This window comes from Phoca vitulina, unplaced genomic scaffold (genome assembly GCF_004348235.1).
Source record: "Phoca vitulina isolate PV1807 unplaced genomic scaffold, GSC_HSeal_1.0 scaffold42, whole genome shotgun sequence".
Taxonomy (NCBI): Eukaryota; Metazoa; Chordata; class Mammalia; order Carnivora; family Phocidae; genus Phoca; species Phoca vitulina.
Window position 1 is genome coordinate 933,456 of NW_022589745.1, and position 15,042 is coordinate 948,497.

At 59.3% G+C, this 15,042-nt stretch overlaps 1 protein-coding gene across 2 annotated transcripts in view; it reads right to left on the bottom strand.

Moving 5' to 3' along the window:
- Positions 1-15,042, bottom strand: part of PXDN (peroxidasin) — a 76,352-nt gene that overhangs the window by 15,336 nt on the left and 45,974 nt on the right. For both annotated transcript variants that reach the window (XM_032430027.1, XM_032430028.1), the window contains exons 8-16: positions 14,307-14,424; positions 12,440-12,609; positions 9,755-10,027; positions 8,682-8,798; positions 7,499-7,657; positions 7,013-7,125; positions 5,934-6,090; positions 3,823-3,931; positions 3,113-3,270 (exon numbers count right to left, since the gene is read on the bottom strand). In XM_032430027.1, coding sequence (XP_032285918.1) covers positions 3,113-3,270; positions 3,823-3,931; positions 5,934-6,090; positions 7,013-7,125; positions 7,499-7,657; positions 8,682-8,798; positions 9,755-10,027; positions 12,440-12,609; positions 14,307-14,424 — 1,374 coding nt within the window. The remainder of the gene's footprint in view (positions 1-3,112; positions 3,271-3,822; positions 3,932-5,933; positions 6,091-7,012; positions 7,126-7,498; positions 7,658-8,681; positions 8,799-9,754; positions 10,028-12,439; positions 12,610-14,306; positions 14,425-15,042) is intronic.

Sequence of the window (15,042 nt, forward strand, 5' to 3'; positions counted from 1 at the left end):
GGGCGCACGGGCTCGCGCACGCACCCACGCTCACACGCTCACACGCAGGGGCGCACGGGCTCGCACACGCACCCTCCCGCCCACATGCCGGCCCACAGTGCTGGGCACCTGCTCACCACTACTTATTTCCAAAGTATCTGCTCAGAGCAGATCAAGATGGACTCTGCCTACACTTAAAGAAACCGAACCAGTTCCAGTTTGTGGGGGCGGCGTCTGAACCCCCCACGGAGCTGGAGGCGGGGAGGTGTCCCAGTCAGAAATGGGAGCTGGCGGGCTGCATGAGAGGATGCGCCGCCAGGGTGTTTGGGCTCAATTAGACCTGAAAACTCTGTCAGCAAGCACCTCCCAGACACGGGGATGGGAGACGGGGATGTCTGGCTCTGTTCTGTCAGCTCAGGAAGTCTCAGAAGCCCCAGGGGTCGGGGGCTCGTGGACAAGCCCGGGTCCGCACTGTCCCTCTCTCCAGGGGTTGCGGCGCCAGCCACCGGCCCAGGCTGGACACGACAGGCGGCCTGTGAGCTCACACGTGCTTGCTGTGCTTTGATAGACGGAGCTTCTAAAGCATCGCTGATAAAATGCTGCCAAACCACGCCTTCCTACAAAACCGGGCGGGCCGATCACTGCAGCGCATACGTAAGTTCTGGATTATGAGCTATTCACCAGGAATTCTGCGAACTGCCCTGACCATTTTTGACCATCCTTGTCCACTGTGCTTTGCTTTAGAAATGAAAACTACCTCCGAATGCAAACAAGTAACTACCAGTGAAAATACTGAAACATGAACCTGAGAATAAGGAAGAAAACTATTTCATGACCCGACAGATGCCGGGAGGACTGTTTGCGGAGGCTCAAACGTTTTCTTCTGGGGTGAGTTAGGACACTGGGGTTTGTGGAACCAGGACCCAGGTGCCCCTGGAGACCAATGTCTCCTGTGCACGCCTGGAGCTTCTGGAGGTGAGACAGCCCCTCCCCAGCCTCTAACCTGGTCCTCCACCAGCTTCCCCACGTCACTAAGTGTCACCTCTGGCCTTCCGGCCCCTGGGGCTGAGACCCCATCACCTGACCCCTCCACATCCAGGCCACAAGTGACTATGTCACCTCTGCCTTCAAGGCACCTGGAATCCAAACCTCTCACCGGCCACCCTGGTGCCAACACTTTCCTCTCTCCTGGGCCACCCCATGGACGCCTGCCACCCCGGACCCGCCTGGGGACACCTGCCACCCCAGGCCCGCCTTGGCCACCCCACGGACGCCTGCCGCCCCGGGCCCGCCTGGGCCACGCCGCGGACGCCTGCCGCCCCGGACCCGCCTGGGCCACCCCGCGGATGCCTGCCACCCCGGACCCGCCTGGGCCACCCCGCGGACGCCTGCCGCCCCGGACCTCCCTGGGCCACCCCGCGGTCGCCTGCCGCCCCGGGCCTGCCTGGGCCACCCCGCAGATGCCTGCCACCCCGGACCCGCCTGGGGACACCTGCCACCCCAGGCCCGCCTTGGCCACCCCACGGACTCCTGCCGCCCCGGGCCCGCCTGGGCCACCCCACGGATGCCTGCCACCCTAGAACCCCCAACAGACACCTGTCTGGTTTCCCGCACTGCCCTTCCCCCTCTGTGGCAGGGCCACCCAATGACCTGATCCATGTGACCGGATCACTTGTCTACAAGAAGCCCCATGGCTCCCATATCACACAGACCAAGACAAGTCCATCCTCTTGCCTCAGGAGCCCCTTCAGATCGAGAACCCAAACCGCGCTCGCGCCCCCGCCTGCGTGTCCACCTACTGCAGCCGCGTGAGCGGCCTGCTCACCCGCAAATATCCCCAGGACGGCCCAGAGCCGTGCGCCCCTGCTCGGCTGAGTCACTTTAGTTTCTGCTCTCTGTCCAGGTCTCCACATTTTTCTGTAAAAGCACGTGTCGCAGGAGGTGAGCACGCCGTCCTGCACGAGAACCACGGCAGACGGGCTCTGCCTCTGCAGGTGGCCGCACAAGGTCTCGGGGCCGCCTGTGGGGGCCACCACGGCCACACTCAACACGGGAACGATGAACCAACCGACGGAGGGAGGCCACAGCGGGGAGAAGGAGCACCGCGCACTCCACGGACCCTCCACGCTCGGCAGCGTGTGGTCCTGTACGACCGATGGCCGGGAGCACGGGGAGGCGCCACGGGGACAAGGCCACATGTCCCACATGTCCCTGCCCCATTCCCGGGCCTGAAGGGGGGAAGTGCCCCCAACACAGGCGAGTGCAGAGAAGGCGGGGCCCCCCCGTTTCTCCCCAGGGGCACCCGCGAGGCCAGGCTGGTCGGTCCAAGGAGTGGAATCGTCCACATGGCCCCCAACCGAGGCCGGTGCCCCCAGGAGGACGAGGCGGCGCCACGGTCTACATGTCTACACGGCAGCGCCGGGAAGCTCAGCCCCAAGCCGGGGCAGGACTGAGGGCGGCCCGGGCGCTTCCTCTCCTCCCAGGAAACAGAGGGCCGGGCTTCCACATCTTCACGCCACACGTTCGTATCTAAGAACACTCAGTTCTTGAGGGACATTTCTGTCCTGCGGGCAGGATGGGCTCCCCGAAGACGAGTCAGAAAACCCCGTGGAAAGCCCAGAGCCTGACCCCCAGTGAGGGGACGGTGCGCACGCGCTCCCACAACGCTTTAAATGAACACTCGCCGTTGAAGGGATGCTTCCACACAGGAGAAACCCCGGGCCTCTGGCGCCCTTGAGAGCGCTGCGCCCGGCTGGCTCTGCGCGGACAGGCTGCGGGAGGGCCGTCAGGCTCCCTCCGTCCACACAGCACCAGGGCGGGCTCTGCAGCCGCCTCCCGAACGCCCAAGCACCAGGAGCCTCCTTCCCAGCAGCCGCAACCCTGCATCCCAGGCGCACGGCCTCACGGATTCGCGGCTAGCCTGCCGGGTCACGGGGGCCCGACCCGCCCAGCCTGGGGCTCAGGGCAGCGCACGGTCCAGCTGCGCGTCAGGGCACCCGAGGCGGTGGCTGTGGGGCAGCCCAGGCCTGGCCCACCGAGTGCTCCCTCAGACACGGGGATGCGGGAACGGCTCCCGGGAAGGCCCCACAGCCGTGCGGCCCAGCACTCAGGGGAGGGGGGGCCCGGGACTGACTTGTTCCGTTCAGGTCGACCATCAGGCCGTGCTGCACGTGCTCCTGAATGAGCTGCAAGGTCCGCTCAAATATCTCCCCGGCGCGCGCCTGCTCCACGGTGTAGGGGTCCCTCGGGTACCGGAACAAGGCCAGCAGGTCGTTGGGAGATCGGGGCCGGCTGTCGGGTTGAGGGGCACACAGGGAAGAACAGAACCAACTTTTGAGGACAAGAATCACTCACATCCAAAACTATAATTATTACCACTAAATAGTTCTGGAGCTACTTTTCTAGAGACACGATGTATCGTACCTCACTCGTCCCAAGCGGAAGGCATCGAACACAAACAAAAACAAAGACACTAAAAACAAATAATTAAGTCAATAGAGGAAACACAATCTGTTTTAGTTACAATGCAGAATAAAACACTTCGGAATTACCAACGTAACAAATACGCTACAGCCCGAGAGATTTTGTTCTTGCCAAATCACTCATTAACAAGCCCATGGAACGAGTTCAGATTTTCTAAAAATGCCTCATTTGTGAATCCTGGTTCCGCTTCTACTCAGAAAGGACGTGTCTTTTGTTGTCCGAACCCCACAAAACTTGATGCCAACGTTGATTATGATTTTTAAATTAAAAGGTTTTCCCTCGGACGAAACAGGTCACAGCTCTGTTCTACCCAGAGGCTGAGCGAGCAGAGGTCCACACCCGCCCCCGCCCCCACGGTACCTGTCAAACAGGTGCGTGCGGGTCGAGTTGATGGCTCTGTCCACGGTCGCAATCGCTTCAACAATCGATGTGGCCACGAACGGGTCCCCATTTCGACTGACATCAGGAACTGGGAAAACAGGAAGTCGTCCGTTACGTTACTGCGTTACTCATGCGTCTGGCTGCTTGCTCCTTCCCCGCCAGATGCCTCGCGCCAGAGCGGCCCGGGCGTGGCTGCCGGTCAGCGGATGGTGCCCACGGTGCCAGGCCCCGTCCGCCGTCGGCAGGCCCGTCAGACCTGCGGCGTGGCACCACCGGTTCTGGTGCTGGCGGCCACCGTTCTCCCCTCCCCCTCCACACTCACCGTCCCTTACGGCCAACGTCACCGTTGAGGAGAGCAGCCGGCTCACAGACGCCCTGCTCAGAACTTTCCAGGGGCTTCCAACATACGCGGAATAAAAACCAAACCACGGAGTGGCCAACAAGGCCCCAGACCAGCCTGGCCTCCCCGATTCCTCCACTGGCCTCCGGCTTTCGGCTCGTCCGACCTCAGGCTTCACACTGGCCATGCCACGCGGCTCTACGTCTCAGAGTTTGCTTGCTCGGGGTGGTCCTCTGCGACGGCCTCCCCCAACCCCGACTCTCAGGGTCGGATCGCTCTTCCAGCCTGCTTCTCGTCCCTGTCCGCCACCAGCATCTCTGCGCTGAGCCGGAAGGTGCCGCCCGACTCACCCCTCGGGCCCCCGACAGCGCCTGACGCCCAGCCCTGCCCAGAGCCGGGTGCGGCCACCCCTGCGCGCTCCGCAGGCCCAGCCCACTCACCGCTGTCGGCGGGCCCCTCCACACGGCTGAAACATGCCCAGCGGCCTTTCCCCCGGCACAACCCCCACCTCGGTGTGTCTCAAACGGGGCCAAATGTACTAATTTTTGGAACCTAATACTTTTATGCTAAGTGGCAGACAAACAGATCAGATAATTTTACACAATTTTGTGACTCCAATATTTCATTATTACGCATGACGGATTTGTTGTTCTCTAAGCAATGATCACAAAAATAATTTGAAAACAAACTATCTTTAGAAGAAATAAAAGAAATTCACCAAAACGTTAATAGAGATTATTTCTTGGAGGTGGGATTGTGGGTGGGAGATTATCTTTAAATCTCATATATATGACTAATTCACATCAAAGTAACATTATTTTTAGGTATCAAAAATTGTCATTTAAAAAAAAGTTATAGAATTCATCAATTGAGTTTTACATCCATTTCACACACCATATATAGTGGGAAAATAACATTTTCCCTAAAAAAAACACCCAAAACCAGGCTCCCGGTTATTCCCTTATGGTTCCCGTCTGGCAAGTGCCTACAGGCTTCAGGCTCCGGGGGTGCTGGGCACCCAGCCCAAGCAGACCCGCCCCACCTGGGGCGCTCACAAGCCCGTGGGAAAGGCGGGTGGGTGAGCTGTGGTGGGAAAGGCAGAAGCACAGACCCAAGTGTGGGCACTCAGGACGGGCCGCCCAGAAGGCACAGGGAAGCTAGAGGGGACGTGCCTGGGGCGCGGGTGGGGGTCAGCCCTAAGGATGCGGTTTCACCCTGGCACTACAACAGTGGGAAGCATCAGCGACAGGTCACGGGACCTGCCCTTTCAGGGAGATGGCCGTGCAGACAGAAGAGGTGAAGGAAGCAGGTGAGGGGCAGACGCAGACGCTGGACCAGCGTGGTTGGCAGGGTGCAGGGCAGGGAGCTGCCCCTGATTAAGGACACTCATCCCGGGAAGACGGGGGCCCCATCCGGAGCAAGTGAGCACGGCAGAGGGGCACACGCCTGCCAAATGGGGACCGTAAATTACACACTGTCGAATTTGAGTGGGTTTGGAAGACGGCCATGCCCACCACTAAACCGCGCTCACGGAGAGCCTTGACCACAGGGCACGTGACCACACTGGCCTGCAGTCCCGGGGCGGCAGCAAGAGTGTGTGGTGCCAGGGCCCTGGCGTGTTCCCCCGACAACCAGGGACGCGCTGCCTTCCGAGAATCAGATGGTGGGTCTGCAAATGCCCCAGGCCGGGTGCCCCCTCCCGCCTGTGAGCCCACGCCGGGGAATGTCCACACGGGCCACAGGGACTCACCGCTCACGCTGAGCACCATGCTGACGGAGGCCTGCCCGATGGTGTTCCGGGCCACGCACTCATAGCGGCCTGCGTCCGCCGTCCCGACATCGTGGATGGTCAGGAACCCCTCGGGGCTAATGTGAAATTTCCCACTTTCCGTCACCTGAACCCCATCCTGGAGCAAAGCAGAACAGGAATGATACTAGGAACGAGACCAAGAAGCAGAAGTTGTTTTACCTGGGGGTGGGGGGACCACTCTCAGCACCTCACAGATGCACATGGCCTAGAAGCTACGCTCGGATCTATCCAAAACTGGAGAGAAGAGAGGATTTAGTCCAATTTACTGAGAGGAACTTTTCTTAAACTCTTGTGAAAGATCCAGAAAAGATTAAGACAGAGACCAAGTCCCTTGGATTCTCCAGGATCAGGGGTTGGGGGCACACAATCCCCCGTGGGATGTGCACAAAAGTGGGAAAGGCAGAGAGCGCGGGCACCCAGTGACGGAGAAGGGCCCTGGGCAAGGTCTTCTGGGCGACAGGACATCTGAGCCACCCCTGAGAAGGGCAGGCGACGGGCCTGGCGGAGGAAGGACAAGAACAAGCCTACCGGGACAGCGAGACGGCCACACATGGTCCCGGCAGAGGGCAGGTGAGATCTGGGCAGTGGGGGGACGCGGGAGAGGGCCAGGGTGTCCCCCAGAACTCAAACCTCCCTGTGGGGGCCCCCTGCCCATGGCCACCCTGTCCTCCAGGGACACATGTCCTGTTGAAACCCTCGTTCATAATGGCTAAACACCGGGATGCAATTTTCTACTGGGCTTCACAAAAGCAACCCAGGAAAATGGAACAACAACAAAAAACCTCTCCACTGACGATGGGGCCATGGATCTAACCGGAGGGTTTTCATTGCTTTGTCACTGAGAAGAACGTGAAAAAGAGAATGCGGGTTTGTTTGCTTCTGGTTTTGTTAGTAGGGATCCCTCAGCATCGTTTAACTCGGGCTGTGGTGAGGATGCTTTCTCTGCTCCGGACGGTGCGGAGAAGCCGTGAGCTGGCGGGCACCTGCCACACCCGTGCCCCGCCCCCCACGGGCGGTACCTTGTTCCAGGTGATGACGGGCTCGGGCTCCCCCTGGGAGCTGCAGGGGAGCTGCACGTTGGTGCCCACCTCCACCGTCATGTCGCTTGGAATGCTGGCAAACACCGGCGTGACTGCAAAGCAAGGGACAATGAGCTGACCGAGGAGGAGAACCCGGGACACTCGTCATTCATACCAAACGCCTCCTAAGAGCACAGGCCCCTCGTCCTCAGCCAGGGCAGGCCCAGGGCACTCTCGGCCAGCATTGGGCCCTCCCTCTGCCTCCCAACTCGGTCTGCACAGAGCACAGGGGCCGGAGGGAAGGGGAGATGGTCTGCCGGCTGCCCGCCCTCCACCTGAGGGGCCGGGTCTCAAGAGCAGACCGCAAGCCCTCACCTCACCAGCTCCTGCCCTAAGCTGTGAGTGCTGGCTGCCGAAGGCCCGCCTTTCCCGAAAGCAGGTCTGCACAAAGCAGTCCGTCCACCAGGAGGGGCCAGCGCCGCGTACCTCTGGGCTGCACGGTCAGGTGGGCCACGGCCCTCTGGGAGCCGATGATGTTGACGGCCTGGCACTCGTACTGGCCCTGGTCGTGCAGAGCCACAGCCGAGATCCGGAGCGTTCCTGACGAGAGCACCAGGTGCCTCCTGTCCACGGACAGCTGGCTCCCTGAAAGGCATGGACACAGAGTGGGCCACTCGGACTCAGCAAGGCTGGGTGCAGCAGAACTTTCTCGGAGCAAACGGAACAGTGGGACGGACTGGTCTCTGCCCGAGTCAGGGGCAGCAGGGCTCGGCACCTCCTGAGCGACATTCCATACCAGCTGGGAGCCGCCAGGTCAGGGACAAACAGAGCCGCCCTGCCTCTTAGAAACTCCCCAGAAGCAGGAGGAGCAGATAAGAGAGATGCAGGAGCCGGGACACCGGGGGCCGTTGGGGAGGGACTGCTGGGGAGGGGCTGGGGGGCTGGAGTTATGCAAAAGCACAGGACACCCTGGTGAGGTGCCAGCACACGGCCCCTCCCGCCAGGGGCACGGAAGTCCAGGTGCTAGGTGCTCACGCACCTGCCCACCCAGGGTGCTTGCTCCTCAGGGGAGGAAGGCGGCGAGCGGCCCTCTGGTTCAAGGCAGAGCCCCTGGGCAGGTCCTCAAGGTCAATTCCAGGACAGAGCCCTGAGGCCACCTCCCCTCCCCTAGACCTTCCCAGCCAGGCTGCCGGCGCCCTCGGGGAAGTCTGTCTTCATCGTCATCTGGCCAGGAGCTCACCAGCTAGAGCAGAACGGGGGTGGCGGGGGTCGCCCCCTAAGAATCAGTGTGATCACCCGTGTGACCTCGGATGGAGACGGCGTGACAGCCCCAGAGAATGAAGTGACACTGAGCTTCAAACAAATGCTATGGCAGTTTCCAGAAAGTTCTATCCTATCTGCTATGAAACTTCATCAAGATGTTAATTAAGTGTACATTAAAGGCAAGACAGGCCACCATCTGGGAGGCGAGGGAGACAGAAGGCAGAAGGCCACCCGCATCCTCGGGAAGGACAGTCCTCCCTGCGTGTCCCCACCGTAGCCGTGGGCCAGGCCTGCAGCCGGAACACGCAGACGCGGACCGTCCCCACCCCCGCTCACGGCCTGGGCACGGCAGGCAGACGTGCCCCCGAGTGTGGAGCACGTCCCAGCAAGTGCCGGGCCAGCTCACCTCCTTTCGTCCACGCGATGACCGGCTGTGGGTAGCCCTTGGCCTCGCACTGGAAATCGACTGTCTGACCCTCGATCACAGCTCTGTCTGCAGGTGTCACGGTGAATTGGGGAAGAGCTTCCGGAAGGAAGACATCGGAAACAACATTTCAAAGGCAGCTCTGGGCACAGATGCCGTAAGCTAGCGTCAGCGTCGCCAGGGCTCCAAGAACCTGCGCAGCAGGGGGCGCGTCTGCAAGCAGGGGAGCGTCCGCGAGCGGGGGACGAGCACAGGGAAGGGCACGACGGCAGAAAGAGCGTCCAACAGCGGTGTTTCCCGGCCCCCTGCCGGGGCCTGTGCTAGGTCGACGCGCCGCGGGCTGACCGCACGGACGGTGTGGATGGAGGGGATGGAGGCCGGCTTCTGCCCGCGGCGGTCAGGAGACCCGAAGGTCCCTCTGGCCGTCGGACCTCAGGCAGCACCTGGAGCGGGCAAGCGTCACGTAACAGCTGTGTGGGGACAGGGCTGCTTCACTACCACGGGGCCGAGTCCCAGCCCCAAATCCAGACCAGTCCCATCTCTACAGAAGGAAGGACCAGACGCCAGGGCCGCGTGCTCACCTGTGCGGAGGGGCCAGTGGGGGGACTCACAACAGACTGTGCGTGAGGCCGCTTCCCTGCAGGCGGGAGGGGCCCGTGAAGACAGAGAAGCAGGGGACACTGATTTCTCCGTAGTTCGCACTTTGCGGTCTAGAGCTTCCACACAAATGCCCCACTTTGCAATTTATTTCTAAACTAAGAAGCTCACCATGGAGTCGCCTGGGACATCTGGAAATACCCAGCTGAGGTCTCAACACCACAGGTCCTCTCAGCCACAGATAACAGCCAGAAATAAAGCCCCGAAATACAAGCCTCCTGAAGCCTCCGTTCAGAAAACACACCTACCACCAAGTCAGGACGGGAGATGCGGGAAGCATGCTGGAAACATAAAGCAACTTGCCGGCGCAGGGTGGGGATGGCGGGCGGGGCGGGGTCTGTGCGGGGAGGGCTGCCGGGCGAGGGTCTGCGCGTGCACGGACGGGCGCCCTGACCCACCCTGGACGATGATCAGAGCCGCGGCGTGGATGCTGTCCACGCCGTTGGATGCGAAGCAGGTGTACTCCCCGCTGTCATCCTGCAGGACGTTCTGTATGTAGAGGCCGCCAGACGGGGTGATGCTCACGCGAGGGTCCTCGGGCAGGGGCGTGCGGTCCCCTTTGGTCCAGGTGATCCGCGGCGGAGGGTGGCCCGTGGCACTGCACTCCAGGGTGACACTCTCCCCGACCAGCACCTCCGTGTTCTGTGGCTGGATTACAAAAGCGGGTCGAGCTGTCACAATGAAACACAAGTTCTGCGTTAATTCCCTCCAGGTCAGCAACGGCATTTTGCTTGGGTCGTTCTATCTTCGTTCCGTCTGCGGCCCTTAAAGTAAGTAAAGCAAACACGACTGAATCAGAACGCGCTCTCATCTTCTTTCCCGTGTCAGAAATCGTGCCAGCAGCGAGGGTGAGCGTGGCCCGGGGCTCGGGGCGGGCGGCCAGCGCCTCACAGATGGCCCCTGCCTCCCTCAGTGCGGCCTGAGCCCCAGGGAGAACCCCCACTTCTGTTGATTCTAAGTACAGCGGGTCAGTCTGGTCAGACTTGGCTAGAGGTTTTTCCTGGCATAAAATACTGCTTTTAAACTATATTTAGAACATATAAAAATAAGCAATTTCCCTCCCCAAACCAAAAATATAAATTAAAACTACACTAAGATAGTACTTTTCAGCTCTGAATCCAGAAGAAAAATCCACACCCTTAGTAATGCAGGTTTTGTGAGGGAGTCTGCAGAACAGAACTCACTAGCAGGCGGTGTCCACGGCTGCCGTCCCCACTGCGGGCCGGCTCAGACGCGCACGTCAGGACCGCCGCGGTCCATGCACCCTTTCACCCAGAAGTTACTCTGCTAGGAGCTTACAAACATGGAAAGCAATGTATGTACTCAAAAAGGGAGGTTTTTAAAACATTCCTGTGATGCATATTCAGGCCAACACCCTTCTCCCCAATTCTAGAATCCAGAAATGCTCCTAAAACAAAATACTTTTTCATCACTTATTTCTAAAACTGGATCTATCTGGCATGAGGCATTTACAGTCTTCACTTATCCCACGTGCTGTGACTATTCACACAGTTCGCCGTGGACGCTGACGACAGGGTGGGACCCGGGACCCCGCGGCAGCGCCAGGCGGCTCAGAAGACCATGCACCAGGTGGCCTGCTGAAATTTCCCAGATTTCTGATTTCCAAACGATAGCAGGCCGAAGAGGTTTTGGGTAAAGCGACATGGACTTGAAATAGCAAAAGACCTGGGGGGAAAAACCCTCAGGTATTCCTGCTAAAGAACCAGTTAAATAGATCACGTTCCCACCAGGTAACGACTCCCACTTTCCCAAAGGAAAGTGTAAGAGAAGTGACGTACTAAAGACCAGTGAGGCAGGGATGAAGGAGGCGGCACTGGCCGGAATTTGGGGGAGTGGGGATGGAGGTAGGAATTTAGTGGGTGAGGCAAGAAGCAGGAAACACATTTCTGCGTCTTTCATGTTGGTTAACGTTGAAGCTCCGTCACCCACATATCTAAGGAAGAGCAGAGGATAGGAAATGCAGAAATGATCCTAATACTAGCATTTCCGGAGCACGGCAAGCTAGAGCATGAAGCCGTTGGCAGGGACAAGAACCCACCGGGAGGACACGTGCTCAAGTCGACACATGAGAAGCGGCATCAGGACAGCCCAAGGCGAGGCCCAACACGACGCCACCCAGGAAGCTCCGAGTCCGGCTGACCCACGAGCTGCCCCTCGGTGACAGACAGCCAAAATCAGTGGAGGGAGAAGTGAATCTCACTCCAGGCTTTGTCACCCGAAAGCTGGTCCTCGCGTGGGGATGCTGCCCGGCCCCCACGCCACTGGGGGGAAGGACATGGCGCCACGGAACAGCAGAGATGCAGAAAGAAACAACGGGATTTGAAAGTGGGAAAGACATCACGGCCAGGCGCTAGTGAGTGTTTCACACACTGGGAAAACAGAACTCAGCCCATCCTGGACACAGCGGAAGGGGGTAACTTTGACTCTGATAACCTAAGAACGCGGTAGGCCAACCACCAGCACAGAGGACGCCGTGTGACTTCCAAACTGGAAGCGGGAAATGGAAGAAGGACGGTAATTATGCCAAAGGAAGGCTCGGAACTCAGAAAAGACTGGACAAACAGTCTCAAGTAAGATGCAGAACGTGCAAATCTAAACATACTGCTCATGGCAACAAATACAAATGGACTCCTTCAAGAAAATGTCAGTCCGTGTACTTTTTTTTTTTAAGGCAGAGCAAAGGTTGCGGGTGACCTAGGACCACGCTTGCACGGCTGTGGCTGAGGGTGCTTGGTTGTAGACCACTGCACCCAAGTCCCGCCCACATCCCGCCCGCGTCCCTACCCTGGTCCTGCCCATGTCCCGCCCACATCCCTACCCTGATCCTGCCCATGTCCCGCCCACATCCCGCCCACACCCCTACCCTGGTCCTGCCCAAGTCCCGCCCACATCCCGCCCACATCCCTACCCTGGTCCTGCCCACGTCCCGCCCACATCCCGCCCGCGTCCCTACCCTGGTCCTGCCCCCGTCCCGCCCACGTCCTGCCCGCATCCCTACCCGGCTGGGCGTGGTGAGCAAGGGCCGTTCTGGGGGAGGCTTGTATACCATGTTCTGCACGTACCTGGAGACCCAAAGTACCTGAGGGTGACCTCCTGTGTCTTCACCTGCCCGGCCACATTTTTGGCCATGCACTGGTAAATCCCCTGGTCCGTCTCCTGTGTGTTCTGGATCATCAAGGTCCCGTCGTCCAGCAAGTTGAGGCGGGAATCTGTCTTCATGCTCAGCTCATTACTACAAAGACAGAAGTCTGGTACTCAGGTTCTTGAAGCACGAGGACACACCAGAGCCACACAGGAGGAGCCCCTGAGCACCTGGCACCTGGAGGCGGGGCACCTGGCCTGTCCAGGAAACTGCCCTACCACACAGACTCCGGCTTAGTCAGTACTTCTAGAAAAAGTGCTGACCCACCACATCTCTAATTCATCAACTTACTTTATTATTTACATGTTCAATCTATAAGATTTTAAAGTTTTAAAGTAGTCCTCTTGCCAAAGGGGAAAAAGGAACATAGTGGGAAAAATTCAAAGGAAACATTTTCCTTGGTTTCTGGCAAATTCATTCAAGATAATGGGGCAGGCCCACAGGTGAGACTGACCAGCAGGTGAGGCAGGTCAGCAGGTGAGCCAGGCCCCCAGTGAGGCAGACCCCCAGGTGAGACTGACCAGCAGGTGAGGCAGGTCAGCAGGTGAGCCAGGCCCCCAGGTGAGCCAGGCTCCCAGGTGAGACTGACCAGCAGGTGAGGCAGACCCCCAGGTGAGGCAGGTCAGCAGGTGAGCCAGGCCCATAGAGAGGCTGGCAAGTGGAGGGAGAGCCCGGCACCAGACTTCAGACCCAGGGCTTTTGGGCTTTCACTCTGCTATGTTTGGCTCTGACATTTTAACTTCTGCTATCAATGTGTTTATTTATGGAAGCAGGTGTAAAGGGCTCAGCCGAATCAATGCTTTTCTGTCTTTTAAATACATACTTATTCCTCCTATGTTAACTCCGGAGTTTAAATCTCAACAAGTCCAGAGTCATCCAAGGTAACAGGTCATCTGAAGGCTGGGCCAGCATCTGTCCGTCCCTGCGCAGCGCTGGGCCCAGGTCATGGCGACAAACCCAGGCAGGAAGGTGTCTTCCCCTCCTGCACCTGACGGCTCCCGATGCCAAGATCCCTGTTCCACTCGTTCGTCTTCTCTGGGAACGCTGCTGGACTCACCAGCCCAGCGCTGGGCGGGACGATGGCTGGGGGGGCATCCTCCTCGCCCGGTCATGACCAAACACGGCCCGCGAGCTCCGAGTGTAAGTGCTGAGAGCCGAGATCCACCGACAAGCGAGTGTCTGTCCGTGTCCCCGTGAGAACGGGCACAGGAGCCACGACAAGGTGCTTTCGGGTTAACAGTTTCTTTCTGAGGAGTCAGTTCTCACCGTACCCCCAAAAGTGTCCTCGTTAACACAGGGCCCTTGGGGGGCTGGCCCCTGGAGCACCCTCCTCCTACACCTCTGCCCCCACACACCCAAAATGCTTGTGGATCAACGGGGAGACTCGTGTTTCCTGAGGCAAATCAGATGCACAAGGAGCTAAGTACGTAAGTGTTGGCCTGATGGGCGTCCCTGAAGACGCTGTCCCCAGCAGGTAGGACCCCTCCTTAGCCAGGAGGACTGGTCCCAGTGGTCCAGCTGCGGAGCCCCAGTGCCCAGACCCGCCAGTTTCTGGCCACAGAACGTGGGCAGGTCAAGAACCAAGATGCCCCCCCCCCCACTCCTCACCCCTGGCAGGGGGAGCAAAGTGCCCCCCCTTTACAGCAGAAAATTCTCTCCTTTAGACCTTTCCCTCCGCAGCAGAGAACAAGTGTCAAGGGGCGTCTGCAGGGGTCAGTGCACAGCGGAGCCCACAGGGCACCTGGGGGACAGGGAGCACCGCGGCAGCCTGCCAGCACCCGACTTACTTGTTTCGCAGCCAGATGATCTCGGGCTTGGGGTTGCCTTCTGCTCTGCATGTGAAGAACACGGTGTTCCCTGAGGTGACGTCTGCATCCTGGGGCTCCGACGTGATCCGGGGCCTTTCTGTGCCAAGAAGGAAATGGAGATCTTCTGGGTCTTAAATGGTCCCATAAAAGTAAACAAGACCCCAAACCAAATCCCTCACATTCACGAGAAAATCCCAAACAAACATATATCCCAAGCACAAATGCTCCCACAAGAAGGACAGACAGGCTTCTCCGCACAGACAGGCTGAGTCCTTACCCAGCGTTTTCTGACCCTCAGATCCACCTCTAAGAGCCTGGGTGGAGACACGCACCCAACAAGGCCCCAGTGGCTGCTCACCCTTCAAGAGGGTGAGGGACCTGTGTGCAGGGCACACTCCGTGAAAAGCCGTTCTTGAGTCAATAGAAAATGATGCTTTTTAGCTACAGCAACGCTGAGAGCAGAAAGCTCTACCATGCAGGGCAGGGCAGCAGAGCCCTTGTCCTTCGTCCCCCGGGGGTGCGTCCCCTCCCACGGCCCCGGGCCAGACAAGCTGCCTCCTCCAGTCTGCGGACCTGTGGGTGCTGCACATTCTCCTTCTCCACGACCACAGTGCCGGGGAGGCAGACAGAACACCCGTGGCGCCCGAGCCTGGTCCCGATGGGTAAAGTCAGAGCCGGCTGGTGAGTGGGAGCCCGGGCGGCTTGTGCCCCAGAG